General features: G+C 43.1%; 1 protein-coding gene across 1 annotated transcript in view; it reads left to right on the forward strand.

Annotated features, from left to right (window-relative positions):
* POU2AF2 (POU class 2 homeobox associating factor 2) overlaps positions 1–16,946 on the forward strand; it is a 29,223-nt gene extending 12,277 nt beyond the window's left edge. Inside the window, exons 2-5 of the mRNA XM_050921500.1 lie at positions 2,162–2,330; positions 13,663–13,705; positions 15,466–15,755; positions 16,545–16,946. Of these exons, the coding sequence (XP_050777457.1) occupies positions 2,162–2,330; positions 13,663–13,705; positions 15,466–15,755; positions 16,545–16,946 (904 nt within the window). The remainder of the gene's footprint in view (positions 1–2,161; positions 2,331–13,662; positions 13,706–15,465; positions 15,756–16,544) is intronic.
* Positions 16,947–17,696: the final 750 nt, after the last annotated feature.

Here is a 17,696-nt window from a genome sequence, read left to right on the forward strand (position 1 = left end):
GAATGAACTCAACTAGCTGATAAATCAAAGCAGCAAAAATGCCCTGTTAGCCCCAGCCCCAGAGACACACCCTCAGCCTCTCCACAAAACCCTGTAAGATAAATGCCTTTTGCAACATGCCCAGAACGTCACCAAGTTTTGGACCAATGAGGGTGGGGAACAAGTTCCAGAGTCCTGGGACCCTCACAAACCCCTCCACCCCCGCCAATCATACTACTTAGCTCTCAGCTAGCACTTTGATCTTTTTCTTGCAAAGCACTTTACAAAGAAAGGTCATTTTCACCATCCCCATTTTATAAATAGGGAAACTGATGCACATGGAGGGACATGAATTGCCCATGGTCATCCAGCAGGGCAGCAGCAGAGCTCAAAATTGAATCCAGGTCACCCAAGTCCCAGTCCAGTACCCCATCAACTACAATATGCCTGAGGCCTCTCTCAGGTACACAGAACTCACATCCAGTGTTGGTCTGTTTATTTTTTTTAAATGAACTAATAATAGAATCTTAAACATATACCAAACAAACCACCTTATTCATTATGCAAGGCAGCATACTGCACAGCATAGACTTCTACCTTTGAGCCAAAGGAGTAACAGTGTTAACTGGTAGCAGTAGTAGGCTGTTATCCGCTAGTGGACCCACCACTAGAGAGGGATACAGTACCCACTCTGCCAATGGGGGTTACGCTTTTTAGATATTAGTTGCTATTAACTGATATTATCAAGATCTTTAAATTATCTGGATTTTGTTGAATGTAAATGACAGTTATTCCTTGTAAGAAGATAGTAAAAATTTAGTTAAAACACTGGTGTTAGCAAAAAATGAGGTTATAACCTCTTTAATATTTGTCTACTTTTTTTTTGTCTCATTATTCTGTAATTCCATTGTGATTTGGGCTAGTGATTTCAAAAGTGTTTTAATCTGTTTTGGTGGGTAGGGTCTGAAATCGACTTCAGGGCAGAATTAGTATGATTTAGGCAACTCCTGAGAGTACTACATGATTTATAATTTAAAAAACCAACCTTAAACCCTTTTACAGACATGTAACATTTTGTGAGTGGTATTAACAAAATGCATCCGAAAATTACAGAAGAACGCAGCTTGTTGCCCCTAGAAAACCCCACTTCCTCTATATATGAAGGCTGCAAAAATGACAGATGGAAATTAATGAGCTCTCCATATGTAGCAGCTGCAGAACAAAGCCCAAACCCACGCCGACTCCTCTGATGGCAGATTCTCTCTGACATTGAGGGACAAGGCTAAGACTAGCGGTCTGAGCACAAGACTAGGAGATAGGAACTCCTTGACCTCTCAAACAGCCCATCCCTAGGGAACAACTCTTTGTTTTAATGGAATTTGCTCTGCCTAAATGAGACTCAGAATTACTGTGCTAATTATTTTACCTTTGCATTGGGATGGTGCTTTTCAGCTGCTTTCTGCATAACCAGTCAATGGCAGTGCCTGAACGAGGCCCATGACTCCCGACTTAGCTCCCTGTCTGCTAGACCACGCTGCCTACTGAAACAGAGAGAGTGGGCTTGAGAAACTAGTTCCTCATTATCCGGAGTTGAGCACGATTTAATCAAAAGCACTGTAGTGAGAATGTATTTTAGCTGGACCATTTGGGTTTGGAGTTTTTTGTCTGTGTTGCACTGGCAGTAATATTGCCTTGGAGTACGAATGCATGCGCCAAATATCAACACCCAGGCTTCCAAAGAACCTTATTACCAATTTTCAAAGTCAAATGGGAGTTTCACTAGACAGTTCCTATTGCGATGAATGGAAGCCATATGGCTAACTCCCCTTAGTTAACTTTGAAAGTCTCAGCCACCGATTCTAAGACCAGAAGGGCTCACTTACAATCCCCTAGTCCTCGCTTGCGTAACACAGGCTAGAGAATTTCACCCACTGATTCCTGCAGCAGAGAGCATTAGTCTTCCCCACTGCTCGGGGGTCATCATCCTGCCCAGTAACTTCTTAATGAACAAGACCTTAAGACAGGGACTGTTTTTTTGTTCTGTGTTTGTACAGTCCCTAGCACAATGAGTCCTGAGCCACAAGTGGGATTCCTAAGCACTATCGCAATACAAATCTTTGAGGCATACATCCTATCTTGATTTAAAGACACTTAGCAATTTGACTATCCATACCTTGGTAAGCGATTCCATTTATTCTACTTACTGGCTGAATTCTACTCACACATACTCCCTTTGTTTAGTTCCTACAGACTACGGCAAACGAGTTTACCAGGGAGTGAGAGTAAAACACACAGTCAAAGATCTCCTTGCCGAAAAACGATCGAGACAGACCAGCAGTTCCCGATTCAGCGTAAGTCGTGTTTTAAACAAAAATGTCATTGTACAGAATCCTCTTGCTTTAAGAGGATTTGCACTGAGCAACCTGCAACACCGAAGTCTTCACGAAGTTTTGTCCTTAGGCAGCCATCTTGGTATAGGAGTTTAAAACAAAGGATTAAGAGCCAGGAGGATCTTTCAGGAGTCTAATGTAAGATGAGCTACTGTGCAGTGTCAGAAACCACCATCATCAGGGCAAAAAGTAGGAATATTTGTGCAGTTAGGGTCAGATCCAAAGATCACTGAAAAACTAATTAGAGATTCATGTCAATGAAACCCTGAGAGATTTAAATCCCAGGAGGCACAAATCTCACCCACTTTAACTAAACTGATAACACTAAATTTCCAGTGCCTTTCACAAACTTTATGTTATGGCCTTCAACGACAGATTAATGTACCATCATCTATGTCTGACCAAATCAACTCAGTAAAAATGAATGTCCTACCCCAAATGTTATACTCCCTGCAAGTCAGGTGTGGGTGTGGGTGTGTGTTTTATATTCCTGGAAAGAGATAAAGAATCAGCTTGCTGAGGATCCAAAGGCAGAAAACGAAAAAAGGGGCATTAACTTTCCCAATGGAAATTCTATAACTGGGTAGCTGTAATGCAATAGGCTTGGAAATTGCTGAATTTTACAGAAACTGAGAGTAGCCTCACATGACAAAGCATTGAAGCAACCTATTTCTCTTCTTTTACCCTTCGTAACCTGATTTATGGCAGAGACACTTGGTTCCCTCGGGAAGTCAGGGAACATCCTATGCTAGGGACCACTCTGTTCTGTTCTATGCTATGCTATATATGTTTTTATACCATGCTTATCTGAGCACCTTCCAGCAGTGCATTGAGCAACATGATTACACAGCTGTCAGGTGTGGTTTGTTCTCTCATCCTCTCCCAAGAGGGAAAAGCATGTGGAAAAGTGTTTTGTTTTGGCTGGCTGGTTTATGTTATTACATATCCCTTTTGCTATATGTTTATATACTAGAGAGGGTACGGTCAAAGAAATGCACCTTGCATTTGGACTGGAAAGTGGCGAGGTTTGTGACAGTCTTTAGTTTCTGGGGTAGTCGTCAGGCTTGGACCGCCCCCGGAGAAGGTTTTGTCTCCCGCACTCTGCAGATACTGAAAAAGGTAACCTAATTGCTTGGTACAGTGCCAGAATTCTCACTGACTTCCTGGATATGCAGCCGTCATCTCCCAGGATGGGATGCTAATCGTAAAAGATAAGGTAGCAAAGAACTGCTGACCACTGGAGATATTGAACAGCTCTGAATTTAAATGTCATTTCCCCTTTTGGAATTTCCGTATCTACATCCGAGTTAGACATGTCATACGTATGCACTAAAAGATTTCCAACAGAGATGACCAGCTTGAGTTGCCTTAAAGCATTTTCTGAAAATCAGACCCTTTTAACGTGTCCCACATTGGGCACCCAAAAACAGAAGCTCACTGGTCACTTCTAATAATTTTGGCTATACTTACTAAAGGAGAAACTCTACAAATCAGGGAAGGACTAATTAGAAGAAACAGCAACTCTGTCTTAACCCAACTAAACTCCTGTTTCTTCTGAATAACTTCTTAGTGGAGATTCAGTCACTAGTGTCTACCTCATACTTTATACCCCTGGACTTAAGCTCTTCAAATTCCTCCTGAGGGTAATCTGTGGCAGAAAGCACTTGAAGACCCCTTTGAAGGTAGAGTTCAGTGGCTCTGGGCCAATTTGCCACAGCTGAGCACCTGACCCTAAGTAATCTGTAACACAGGCAAATGCAGCACCTCTTGCTGCAAAGACTTTTCCAATTTTCTTCCATTTTAAGCCAAATGAATTCAGAGCTACACTTAAGATGCTCCAAATGTGATCATCAATCACTGTCACTCATGCATTCTTTATGGAGCTGCAATTATACATGCTGATTAGACATGGGCATGGATCCATTATGTCATGTACTGCAAGTCAGCAATAGGCTCCGGGGGAGATTCTCCATTCAGACACAATGTGTTTGTGCCAGTTTAACGCCACTGACTTCAGCAGTTACAGAGACATAAAACCAGCATCAGACCCTTAGTGTTTAACCCTTTAGAATACACGCTGGGAATCATCCCATGCAACCAAGTCCCTGGCACCAATTTAAGCCGATGTAACACAATGTCAGGCTACATTTCGCCTTTCTTAATTCTATCCAGTTACTCTTAGTTATACCCATGTTCAGAACCCCAAATAATTGCCTTGGAGTATAGAGTCTTGGAATAGTTGGACTTTATATTCTTCAGATAGCTCCTGCCCTCCCAAAAATACACACTTAGGCTGAGATTTTGAAAAATGATTAATTCCCATTGGGTAAAGTCCTGGCCTCACTGAACTCAATGACAGTTTTGCCATTGCCTTCTGTGGATCCAGGATTTCACCCAATGTGCCCAAAGCTCCTTGAGTCACTTTGCACATCTTAGCCTAGCTAGTCTCTTAGCCACACAAATTTAATCTCATCTTCATGTTTCACATAAGTCACATCATCCAGCCTCTGATAAATTTTGTTTCTTTTTTCTGAACTACCAGAAAGACACCGACAACTTGGAGACGACACAGTCTCCAGAACAGGACACAGTATTCCAGCTGTAATCACATCTGATATGATGACTGTGTTGGTAAACTGTTTCCTGGAGGCATTTGCTATTTGTTATTACGGTTATGTGATTGGTCACCTTAGTCAAGTGGCATTATTTCTCATCTCTGACTGGCTGGGTATAATTTGACAGATCAGGATGGTACTGTATTATCAAATCACTGAGCCTTTGATTTTCTCAGGGTATGATGGAAGCAGTTTGTGGAATTGGGAGCAGAATGAGGGATGCTTTAGAGCATTTGAAACTTTTTTTCCTTTCCAGGCCATTTGAGTCAGGTTTTCACTGTTAGCAAAGCTAGGCAGCAAACAGATTTTAAATTAATTGTCTCTCTGTCACATTTGCATCCATTAGCTGCATGTGGCAAAAAACAAAAATCAAACAGTGAAACAAAAATTCAGCTCATAAATTACTTAAAATAAGAATTTGCCACACAAAACATACCAGCTTATAAGACTTGAAATAAAGGGCCACAATGTGTAAGAGCAGGCACACCTTGGTGCATACCTGACTTGCATAAGTGCATTGGGTACATGCACTTTTGTGCATGCCTAACTCATGCAATGGCTTTTGTGCAGGCCTGACTTGTGCAAAGGCACGAACGCTTTGAAAAAAAACTGAAACGTCAGACAATGATTCAAGACCATCATGCTTTAGCCACTCTTCACTCTGGAATATACAGATGCCCCTTACTCAGTACTTAGAGGCTATGGCGGTGGGTATTCTAGGAAGCTCTATTCTAGATAGATAGGCCAGATTGTAAATGTTTCCTCCCACGTTATTTGCCATGTTTGTTTTGTATGCAAAAGCGGAAGAGTTTTTGTGTATGTAACTAATACAAAATTACTCCATAGCTAGCTCCTTACAATAAAAGTTATGGAGGTGGGCAAACTTCCTTATTTGCTGGGACAATTCTCTGATTCGTTTGGAAAAGAATTGCTGGGAGAAGAGATAAATAGATAACATAATATATTATGGAGTCTGAGTGAACAGCAGGTGAGTGAGCATGATAATGTATATTTATGATGCGGTCTCATTACATTGCACCCTTTGCATGGATCTGATCTTTGCTCAGAAATCAGTAAACCCTTCCTTAGCCAACGAAAGCTCATGGTCACAGATGTGTGCTCCCAGGTTGGCCTGATGATTGTCAGAAAGGTTGGCTAATGGTCTGTTGAGTGACATTAAAACTGTCACCCTTCTGCAAGAATAGGTCTTTTATTCTCCAAATAATATAAAACAAATTTGCATTGTGATGATATACAGGAGATTTGCATTTTGATTTCCTACGAATTGCGGCGCCATGTTACCATTTCCTCTGATCTATCTGATTGTCTGGGAAGGAGGCAGAGAGATCAAGTGTTCCTCTCTGGGGAAAAAACGGGGGACATCTAGTAAATAAATACCACCTAGTTCTTATATAGCACTTTTCATCCATAGATCTCACAGTGCTTTACAAAGACATGTCAGTATCATAGTCTTCATTTTACAGATGGGAAAACTGAGGCACAGTGAGGTAAAATGACTTGCCTGAGGTCACACAGCAGGCCAGTGGCAGAGCCATGAATAGAATTCAGGTCTTCTCAGCCTTAGTCCAGAACTCTATCCACTAGACAACACTGCCTCCCATGATACATGTTCTCGCTACCCAAAGATGGATCTCCACAAAGGACAGACCCTCTAGCAGAGATTTGCTAAATACTAGGGCTGGCTGAAGTTTTTTTAACAAAATGTTTTAAATGAAAAAAATATGCATCGAAATTGTATATATTAGTTGAATTTTTCTGGTTTTTCAACAAACCCCACGAAAAAAAAATCAGATAAAAATGTAGTTTTAAGTCTGAAAAACAGTCCTAGGTATTTTTGCAGTGAAAAAACAAATTCATGAGAAATTCATGGATAGAAAAAAACCAACTCCCCCCACCACGCTTTTTAAAATTTCTTGGAAAAAATAGTTGGCATTTTTGACCAGCTCCACTAAGGGTGAGAAGGGCCTTGCAGCTCTGTTGAGTTCTGCTGAAGGTTTTATGAACAGTGAGCTGACCTGCCTCATTAACAGGACAACCAGATCCTGTGCAGGAGAAAGCATCACTATTATTGTTATTGAATTAGGCCCCAATCCTGCAACTGGATCCATGTGGTTGGGTCTACTGAAATCAATGAAGGCCCACAGATCAGCCCATGCAGATATATTTGCATAACCAAGGTGCGACTGTTTATTATTTGTTTGGGATCCTCCTTTCACACACACATACCCCACCACTCCACTTTCCCCTCAGTGGATGGAGTGTGGCTTGTTTCATAATGCGAGCAAGCCATGCTGCTGAATAATGATGGTAAACGGAAATAGCAGCATTGCTCTATGCACTCTCTTTTGCAGCTCACAGGAAGCATTGCCTAGTAATGTAAATCAATGGAGAACAGGGCCCATACCAAGATTATTAATTGCTTTACAAACTATAGCCCCAGTGATGTTAAACAGACTCACTGATCTATACTAACTCCTGCTGTGTGAAAGATACAGTTATCATAATCCTGCAGTGCTGAAAAGAAATAATGCAGGGAGGAAATAGACTAATGAGTTTAAAATAATCTGAGCCACACACCACTTGATAAGGAAACACAGAATGAAATCCAAAGTTTAAGCCCAGGCAAATGTCAGTGTCTGTTCTGATTAATTGCCAGGGAGAATATGCTACAATGCCCATTCCAAGAAAGTTAACATCCAAAACCAAGTTAAGCAATTGGTGCTATTTGCCAGCTCTCTGGAGCCGTCAATGAGATCAGTCTGCTGAGATGATGTGCAGCATATGGAATTACAGCTCAGATGGGGATTTTAAACTATAAAAATAAAAAAATCTGTAGGGCTCACATATGCCAATATTCCAAGGTGTTTTACATTAAAGACCAGAGGACTAATATGTACTAAGCCCACCTGCCCCAAGAGACCCGCTCTCTCCACAGGATACTGCCCTAAAGGGGATAAATCCAGGCCCTCAGGTATCCCCCACACCATAGAAAAGTCAGCACATTCTCTATAAGAGTCCCTTTCCCTGGGAACTCTGTCCCCACCCCTCAAGGTCTGACAAAGCGCACACTTGCTGACTTCCCAAGCACTCTGCAAAGCTGCCACTGATGCAGGGCTGAGGCACTGGAGAGTGGGAGAGAACTTCTGCCTGGGAGGAAGGGGTATTAAACTGCATAGGTCACATGACTGAGGCTTAACTAATAAGGGGGCCAGGTGGGAAGCAGAAGTGCAGTAACGCTAATCCAATTGTCTTATTGGCTGTATAAGGGCACCTTGAGCTTTGGCTGGGCATGCTGGTATGGAGTTTCTTTTAAATCAAGATCATAGGAATGACTGAATAGAGGTGAGATCTCAGCCCAGGCAGGTAGAAAAGTAACAGAGGGTATCAGCACGCTGAATATTCTCAGCGTGTTACGGTTCCTGGTGCTCGTGCTAAATGTCTAAATGTTCATCCCACTAAGCGTTTACTCAAATGCCTTTGTAAGATGGCATTTTTAAATTTTAAACTACTTGCTGAGGGTGGTCTAATGACAGCCCAGTGCAGTTTAAAGCAACTGATTTAAAGCTTAGCAGAGGTCTCTCTTACCTTAAATTACAAGGTGCTTGTTTATTAATGTAGACATCTTTTTTATTTATATTTCTTATGTACAAGAGGGCAAACCAGTCATTTGATTGTTACATTTTCACTAAACAAGGGTGAAATTATTGGGATACTGGGGCCACAGGCCCCCACCTTGGCCCTATACCAGATGATGGATGGGCAGCCTCGGTCAAATTTAAGTTAGTGGTGGTGTGGCTCCATACGCTGAATTGCAACACAACTGACTCAAATGTGACCTGCCCGCCCCTTCATGATGGAGGGGAGGTAGGCCAAATTTGTGTGAGTGGCGTTGCGACTTGGGACATGGGGTCGCAACGCTACCCAAATTTGAAGCAGCCAAACAGGTAACTTGGGCCCCTCCTTAGCAAAATTCTGGTTGCATTCCTGGTAACAAACCCTACCATGGGGTTTTGAATCAGTTGGTTTTGAATCTGGGTCCTATGGTACAAAAGACGGGACTGCTATAACGTGAGTTAAAGGAGTTTCTGGCAGACTGCTGTTTGCACCATAAAACTTGACCGCATTGTCTAAAATGCAAGAACTCAGTAAACCTGGAACTAACTCTCGGATTACGAAAAAGTTTCCTGCCTGCCAAAAAATACATACCATCCAGAGTCAGGCACCTGTTGAACTGAAGGAGATAACACAAGACTTCAGCTAGTGGTCAGGGCAGCAATCCGAGAGAGTTTTGAGGCAAATGTGTATGTTTAATAGCACCCTAGCTTGGTGCTGAAGGCTAGGCTATAACTAGACAAGTGACTGTGTGCATTTGCTGATTAGTGACTCAGACATGCTTGTCCTAGCCCCACAGGATTGGTGTCATATTCCATGCAACGCAGTAGAAGAGCAGGGGGCAGTTAAGAGTCACAGAAAAATTACAACTATCCCTGCCTCTCTCCGTCTCTCTTCTCCCAACTCCTGGCTAGCCCTTAGTTCCTTCCAAGCGCTGTCTCTACAGCACCTGCGTTTCTCCCCTCCTGTTACTGCCTCTTTCCCAGTCTGATGGAAAGGTATCCCTCATTTTTTGGGCTAGAACTCTCCCGAAATTGATGCTGGTCTCTCCATTTCATTTGCCAACTGGGCCTTCAGCCTTCAACCCACTCTTACTCACATGAGTAATCTTTCCTTATATGAACAGTCTCAGTAAACTCTGTAGGACTATATCAGAACAAACAAGAATTGCTAGACTGACCCAGACCAGAGCTCTATCTTCTCTCCTGCAGTGGCTGGTACCAGCTGCTTTAGAGGAAGGTGCCAGAAACCCTGCATAACTTGACCCCATGGAAAGTTTCTGCCTCTGCCCTCAATAGCTCAATGTTGGTTTAAGCCTCTAGCAGGAGGCTTTATATCCTAGAGAAAGATTACTCAGGGTACGTACATGCAGAGAGAAAGATGTCTGAATAAAATTTGCATGGTCAAGTTCTAACCTAGTACAATACAGTATGTTCTCTTTGACAAAGCTCATCAGGATTCACTGGCCAGGATTTTCACAAGCAGCTAGTGATCTGGGATGCCCAGCCAGACCCTCTTTAGGGCGGATGATTTTCACAGGTGGGTGCTCCACACTTAGTGAAAATCCAGAGCCTTTAAAGGGGCAGAAATTGGGCCCCTCAAAAACTGACAGAGCTAAAATCATTTCTCTTTTTGACATCCTAGCCATTGCTTTTACTTTGTGATTTAAAGTATTTTATGTCTAAAACGAGCAACACCTCAGATTGACTAAGTAGGAACAGTAAAAGGAGGGGGGAAAAAAGCAAATGATTCACTTTCTTTCTATGTTTTCAATATATTCCCCAAAGCAGCTCTGAACAAGTAGGGTAAATTCTGTAAAATACTCCACCATGAAACTGCCACAGTCCTGCCTGTGGAATACTTTCCTCAAACCTCTTATCTTTGGAGGAGCCCATAGGCAGCTGTGAACTTACCATGTTAGCTAAAGGAAGTCTTAACACTGGCAAATTTAATTCAAATATAAACCTCTAAATTTGGTTGCCTGACATGGCAGGAACCTCCTGTTTGCTCTATGCAAACTGGAAATTGTATACTGCACCGCCTTACAGGGTCAAAAGCAGGGGAATAGTTAAAATCTCTCTTGCTGGGGTTGGCTTTTGTTTTGTTTTAAATAGGGTTTAGAAGTTTGGAGAAGGACCTCAATACAAAACATTTGGGTCAGTGCTCACAACGACGTGCATCATATAGAGAAAACTGCCTGTTACGTGTTATGCAGAAATCTGCTTGTGCACTTGTAGAAGCAGCATTTATATGATGCACTGGAGGTAATCTGAAACAGAGAGCTGAGGTATAAAATATTATTCAGGACTTGCTTGACCTCTGCTGAAGTTCAAGTTCCAGATGATATATTTTTAACATTGTGTACCAACTGTGCTGAAGGAGTAGTAGCTAGGTGTTCAGAGGTGCCACTCATTTCATTTGCAAAGAGAGTCCAAGCAGGTGGTCCAGTTCAGAATCTCAGGGAAGTGAATGGAGAACTCTGTCAGACTGAAGGTCCATCTAGCCCAGCAGCCAGTCTTCTGACTGGCCAGTGCCAGATGCTTCAGAGGGAATGAACAGAACAGGGATGTTGAGTGATCCATCCCATCATCCAGTCCCAGCTTCTGGCAGTTGGAGGTTTAGGGATACCTGGAGCATGAGTCAAACAATTCTCATTTGGGCCATATTTTATGGAAACGCAAGACTAAGAAAATGCAGCTTCCTAAACTCATAGAAATGATAGTAGAAATGGCTCTGAGCAAGGTATATTTACTGCTAATTTGACCATAGGAATTGGAATTGGAATTCCAAGGAGGCAAGATCCCTCTGGAGCAAAGTGATCCATAGTGATCCAGAGCACAATACTAATAGAATGGCTAAACCTCTCAGTTGGATGATAAAACTGGTATTCAGTATTTTGCTTTCTATGTTCATTGAAAACACATGGCCAGCATAACAAACAAACAAACAAACGTTTAGTGAAAAATAAAATAACTGTTGCAAAATTTTCTCATTCTAGAGTGCATTTGAGTCAATATTTTACCTGTTCTTTGAAAAACTAAAACATGTATTTAAAAAGAAGCATTGGCCCTGCATGTGAGCACCCAGTTCATAGGTCAGATTCTCTGCCCACTTAAGTCATCTCATGCTCTGTGACTGGAGCTGCAGAGGAGCTCCTGGCTGCAATGCACAGAGCTCGGCCACCCATTTGTTCTCCTCTGCCCACTTTTGTGCAAGCGGGGAGCACGCAAGCCTGCGTTAATTGGATGGTTACATGCTTAACAGACTGCTACCTTGGTTGATTTTTAAAGGAATTCATACACACACAGGCCCCAACCCTGTAGTCAGATCCCTGTGGGATGATCCCTGCACTCAAATGGAACCCGCTGGGACTCTGCACAGGAGTAAGAATTCATCCGTGTGGATCCAATTACAGTATCAGGACTCTCATGTCATCAATCTTGTGGCTTTTCACAACCTAATGTTTAATCTGCCACAGTTTATACCCCTCCTTTCACCACCACCACCACCCTTTACTTCCATTTGCTAGTATTGGTGCCTGTTAATTCTGTCTCAGTTGAAACAATAAAACTGTGGAAAACCAATCAGGCTCACATTGCAAGCACTATAGATGGCTGATCTGCTAATGACTTCCATAGAAGGCATGTATGATTAGAATACACAATGGAAACTCTGCTACAGAGCCATAAATATTCCCCTCTATTCATCGTGCAGGACAATACCGAGTGCATGTGCAGTCACTCACCTTCAGAGATCATCAGTGGGGTTTAAACTCCAGACCCTTAGTCCCAAAGCACAGACCAGTTGGGTCCCAGTCCTACAAATTTGCCCGAATTGTGACCTCAGCTGTGAGAAGCGAGTGAAAGTTCATAAAGTGTCACAATAACCAATGATGATAAAAGTTGATAGGAAAAGTTACAAAAGGGAGACAGACTGAATTAGTGCAAACAGAAAGGCCTCCTGATATAATTCAAGGACTGTTTTAAAATCATGCTTGGTAAATGAGACAGCATTAGACCAAAAAAATCAATGAACCATAATTGGTGTGCCAGAAATTAGGCCTATTGATGGACAAAATGATGATAGGACAGGCTATTCTGCTCATCACTCCCTTTTGGGATCCTTAAAGAAAAACTTTGGGGAGAAAAAATTGGCTACCAGTGTGAGCTTCAACATTGTGGCTGCTGCCCCCACCGTCTTCTGGGACCATGGCCCTACATCATCCTGATCCTGAGAGATGTCCTGCGCAGACTGGACGATAGAGATGGACCCAGATGCTGCTGCTATCTCCACCAGCTCCAGCTAACTCCTGAACCTTGTTTAAAACTGTTTAATGTTAGATAGTGACTGGGACATGTTAACAACTTTGACTTTTTAGGCTCCTTTATTCTATCTAAATTAATACAACTGACCTCCATCCCTTCAGCTAAATGAACAACTCCATTAGCTGGTAGCAGTAGTAGGCTGTTATCCACTAGCAGACCAGCCACTAGAGGAGGATGTGACATGCACTTGACCAGTGCAGTACACATATAGAGCCTGGCTTTCCTTTGTACTGCCCACAGAGAGTAATTTACACCTGTGCAGAGTAGGTGTGAAATGCTACAAATCAGAACAATAACAATTTATACTCTCTTTCCACTGGTATATATGACTGTGCATGGTGCAGGGCTATGGAGTATCAGGCACAATTTTTAACACAAAGGATCCTGGACACTGAATCACTTGGGGCTGACTCTCTAATGAAGGCCACTTTACACCACTCCGTGTAAAGGAACTTTAGAGTAAACGAGCATCAAGCCCAGTTATCTTGATTTTCCTGCCATTATCAGCATTTGTCTGAGTGCTCTGAAATCTCTTCCTAGCCTCCATCTGCTATTACTTTCTCTCTCCAGAGCTTGCAATCTTGTGCCTAATTGCTTCTTATTCATAGCTTCACTAAGATTCCAGAACTACATCAAAATGATGCAAAACCCACTTCCAAGCTACACATTTACACTCTGGATTGCAGAAGAAAATACTTTCAATATCTCTTTATTTTTTAGGGCAGTGCCAGCACCTCCCCGTCTCCATTTGTCCAAATGTCAGGTGAGTATTTTCACTAAATCATACATGACTTTAGTGTCGGCAATCCAGTGCCATTTCTGTCTCATTCTTGAAAATACTACCACAAAGCACCATGGTGGTGCCACTCAACACTCAGAGAGGAGAGCCACTGAAGGGTTAACTCAGAACGGTATCCTAATGACATTAAATCCCTTCTCTGAAGCCCCAAGCAAAGGGAGACCATGTGAACCAACTCTGAGAGGGGAAGGACGGTCTTGTAGTTAAAGCACTGGATTGAAACTCAGGAGAATGAGGCTCAGTTTCTGGCTGTACCAGACTCCTTATATGACCTTAGTCAAATCACTTAAATTGCTCTGTGCGCCAATTTCTCTTCTGTATAATGGGACAAATACTACTTCCTTTGTCCTTCTTTTCTAGTTACACTGCAAGCTGTTTAGGGCAGCGGATGTCTCTCACGCTTAGTGGTATTGGCCACTCTTGGAAGACAGGATGCTGGGCTAGATGGACCATTGGTCTGACCTAGTCTGGCTGTTCTTATGTTTGTATGATGCCTAGCACAATGGGGCTCTGATCTCAGCTGGGGCCTCTAGGTGCTATTGTGATATGCTGGGATGCACTCTGCACATGTTATTACACAAGCAGAGACGAAAGCACATTTGCCTAAGGGAGATACTTTCCTAGTGCTAATGGCCCAGGAGGAACCAGCAGTGCTGCTAAGATATGCCTCCTGAGAGTGGACATGGGGTTGCTGCTAATGTACAGCCTCACACAGCTCCACATTGTAGTAGAAATCGCGGTTTCCCATTGGGCTGCGCAGGAAAGGTGCAAAAGATGGTATGGTTCATTTCAGCAGGGTGTGGTAAATGGGTGGGTGGGAGCTGGTGGGCAGATGGTTAACCCCCCACCTCCCACACACAAGGTGTGAGAGGGGAACAGAAAGGGAAGGAAATGTGGGGGAAGGGAAGAGGCCAAAACAGCTGGTCCCCAGCCCATGGGCAGAGCAGTTCAGAGCAGAGCATCCCAACAAAGGCCCTAGTTCAGAAAAACATGATTTACTTTGCTGAACAGACTTTGACCTAAACATATGTGTTTGTGCTTTGCTGAATTGGCCACTGCTGGGTTTGCTGAGGTTCAATTGGTACCTGAATTGGGCTTACCTGAGTCTATGGGAGACTGGTGTCTGGATCTTCAACAAGAGTTAACCAAGTTCTGGTACAACACACACCAAGACTGAGAGAAAGGGGAAGGCCATGCTGTCATTTGGGTTGATAATTTCGTATTTCATAGAGTTTAAGGCCAGAAGGGACCATTAGTCTGATCTGTATATTGCAGGCCATTACATTTCACTCAGTTGAGCCCCACAATGGAGGACAGACTAAAGCATTTTAGTCCTAGGAGACTAAACTGGCGTGTGCCACAGGCAGAGAACAGGAGAAACTGAAGTGTGACCAATGCCTGAGCTCCCTCAATGGCAGGTAAATGATTAGGTGAGATCTTCCAGGATGATCCTAGCTTGTGATCTGTGCCCCAGGCTGCAGAGGAAGGCAAAAAAAAACAGGCACTCTGTAATGATCATGCGGGTAAAAACCTGCCGTGCAGGGACATTTGTTTAACGACAGGATTCTCTCCTGCCCTGGGAAGTGGGCAGATGTTTGTTACAGATGGAGGGGAGAGTTGTGTGGTTTTCAGCTCTGTTGATTTGCCCAATGAATTTTGACTTAGTGGATGGTGACTTTGACATGACTTTTCATTGGTATGACATCCATCTTTCTCACCAGCAGGCTCCACTGCCATGTCTGGTTACTATGGAATTAGAAGATCGTTCATGTCTGATTTGGATTTCCACAACACTAAGCCACTTTCAAGTGATGTTTATGCTTCATCCCTGGGGGCAAAGTCCTTTCCGTGTGACTACTCTGCCGTTCAAGGGTACCCGCCGCTACTGGACCCCTATTTCACCGAGGACTATCGCAGTGCTGCCGTAACACCCAGCACCAGCTCCCTTTTCAGCACCTCCTCGCTGACCCCTCTCCTGCCCCCCTTCCCCAATGACTCAGCACATTACTTAATAGTGAGTCTATGCACTGCTTTCAATACCCTGTTCTTTTTGCAGATACAGACTAACACGGCTACTACTCTGAAACCTGCTTTGAATTTGGTATCCAGGGTTAAATGGTGGGTTGGAGGCATGGTACTGGAGCAGAGGGAGCCTTGGTCTGATTCATTATGACAGTTCCTATGCTGCTGTGTTCCTGTCTCCTTCTGCCTAGTGAAGCCTCCCTGGCTGTCCCGCTGGGATCTGTCAGTTCTGCTTGTGGGTTGGTGAGAGGAGAGTTGATTGGAAGTGTCACAAAGTTCTCCTGCCCCTACCATCCCAAGGAGCGAAAACCAAGCTCAGTCCCACACCCACAGCTCCTGCATGGCTTGTATGAATCTGTATGCTCCACCCTCCCTCTTCAAACCCCACTGGAATGATAACCAAGGCCCTGATCCAGCCGAGCACTTACGGATATGCTTAATTTCAATTGACTCCACTGGGACCACTCGGGGGCTTACAGTTAAAGTGCTTTGTTGGATCAGGGCCTAAGACAATCAAGTCTGATCTGGAACTGGGTGCAATGTAGTTTACTCATGCCATAAATTCTGGCTCTGATTTCCTTAATCACTTTTTACACACTCCTGCTAGTGCAGTAGGGCAATACAGAGCTGGCTGTGTGGGGCCTAGGTTAGAAAGCAAGAATAGCTTAGCTTGGTAAACTCAAGAGCTAGAAGACTCAGTAGATTAGGTGTTTGTGTCTTTTTGCTCTGGAACATGGCAAGGCATTATTCTCAAAGATCTCCCTCACCCTTTTTCCAACAGAGAGACGCCTGGGAGCAGGGCGTGCCTGACAGCCTCAACCAATCAGATGCCGTGTGCTCAGATTCCCTACAGACCTTGCCCACAACTACCAGCTGCCTCACCTCTCACGAAACTGGAAGCACTTCCCAGTATAGAAGCTCAAGCTGGAGTTCTGCCATCCCAGGAGCCCAGTCCTACCCTTTGCATGCTTTTGAAGATGTGCACTACATACCCAGTTACCCTGCCACCTCGTCCTATTCCTTTTCACCATTTATGACTGTAGCGAATGACCTACCTCCCAAGATGCTCCACCTCTCATCAGAGGAACCCTTAGATACAACCTCCCTTCATGACAACTCCTCTTGGGCAAAAGAAGACGGGAGTCCAATCTGGGGGACATATGAATGCCGAAGAACTTATTGAGGAAAGCTCACAGTGGGTGACACATTAGAATTAACCTTCACTCAGACAGCTGAATTCATTGTAGGATATTTCCCTATAGTCAATCATTGAAAATTGAGAACAGTGATAACACACTTGGAGGCAAAAATGCCAAGAAGAATTTCAGACAAAGGAAATATTCATTTCTAAAATCAGTACATTACATAATGCTCTGTTTAACAACGTAATTGTCAGGGTTACTGTGTAGCTTGTAGACAACGGTCTCAATCCAATGCCCAGAGAAAATCAATTTAAAAAGTCCAATGGCTTCAGTGGTCTTTAGATCAGTTCCAGTTTGGAAAACAACCTTAAGAAACAGGACCTCATCTTTTTAGTTGCTGATAAACCATGTCTATTTAAACAACCTTAGAAGATTTCTACAAATTGATTCTACAAAAAGATAGCAAAGTTATGGAGGGGGAAGGATGGAAGCCTTTTCAAATAATTTAAGTTCTGTATAGTGATATCTTACTATCTACCACATACATGTAAATTCCAAATGCCAATGTTATGTAAATATGGCATTGTCCTAGGGTGATAGTTATGGACGGGATAGTAAATAGATGGTGAACTTGGACAGACAGCATACTAGGCAATGACAAATAAACTTCTGTAACCTGAAATCAGCCACAGTGGATTGCTTCAAGGAAAATTATGATTGCAGTATACGAGTGCTTATCTGTTACAGTGGTTTTCATACCCAAATAATTACTATTTGTTATTATTCATTTT

The sequence above is a fragment of the Gopherus flavomarginatus genome, chromosome 13 (genome assembly GCF_025201925.1).
Source record: "Gopherus flavomarginatus isolate rGopFla2 chromosome 13, rGopFla2.mat.asm, whole genome shotgun sequence".
Lineage (NCBI taxonomy): Eukaryota > Metazoa > Chordata > Testudines > Testudinidae > Gopherus > Gopherus flavomarginatus.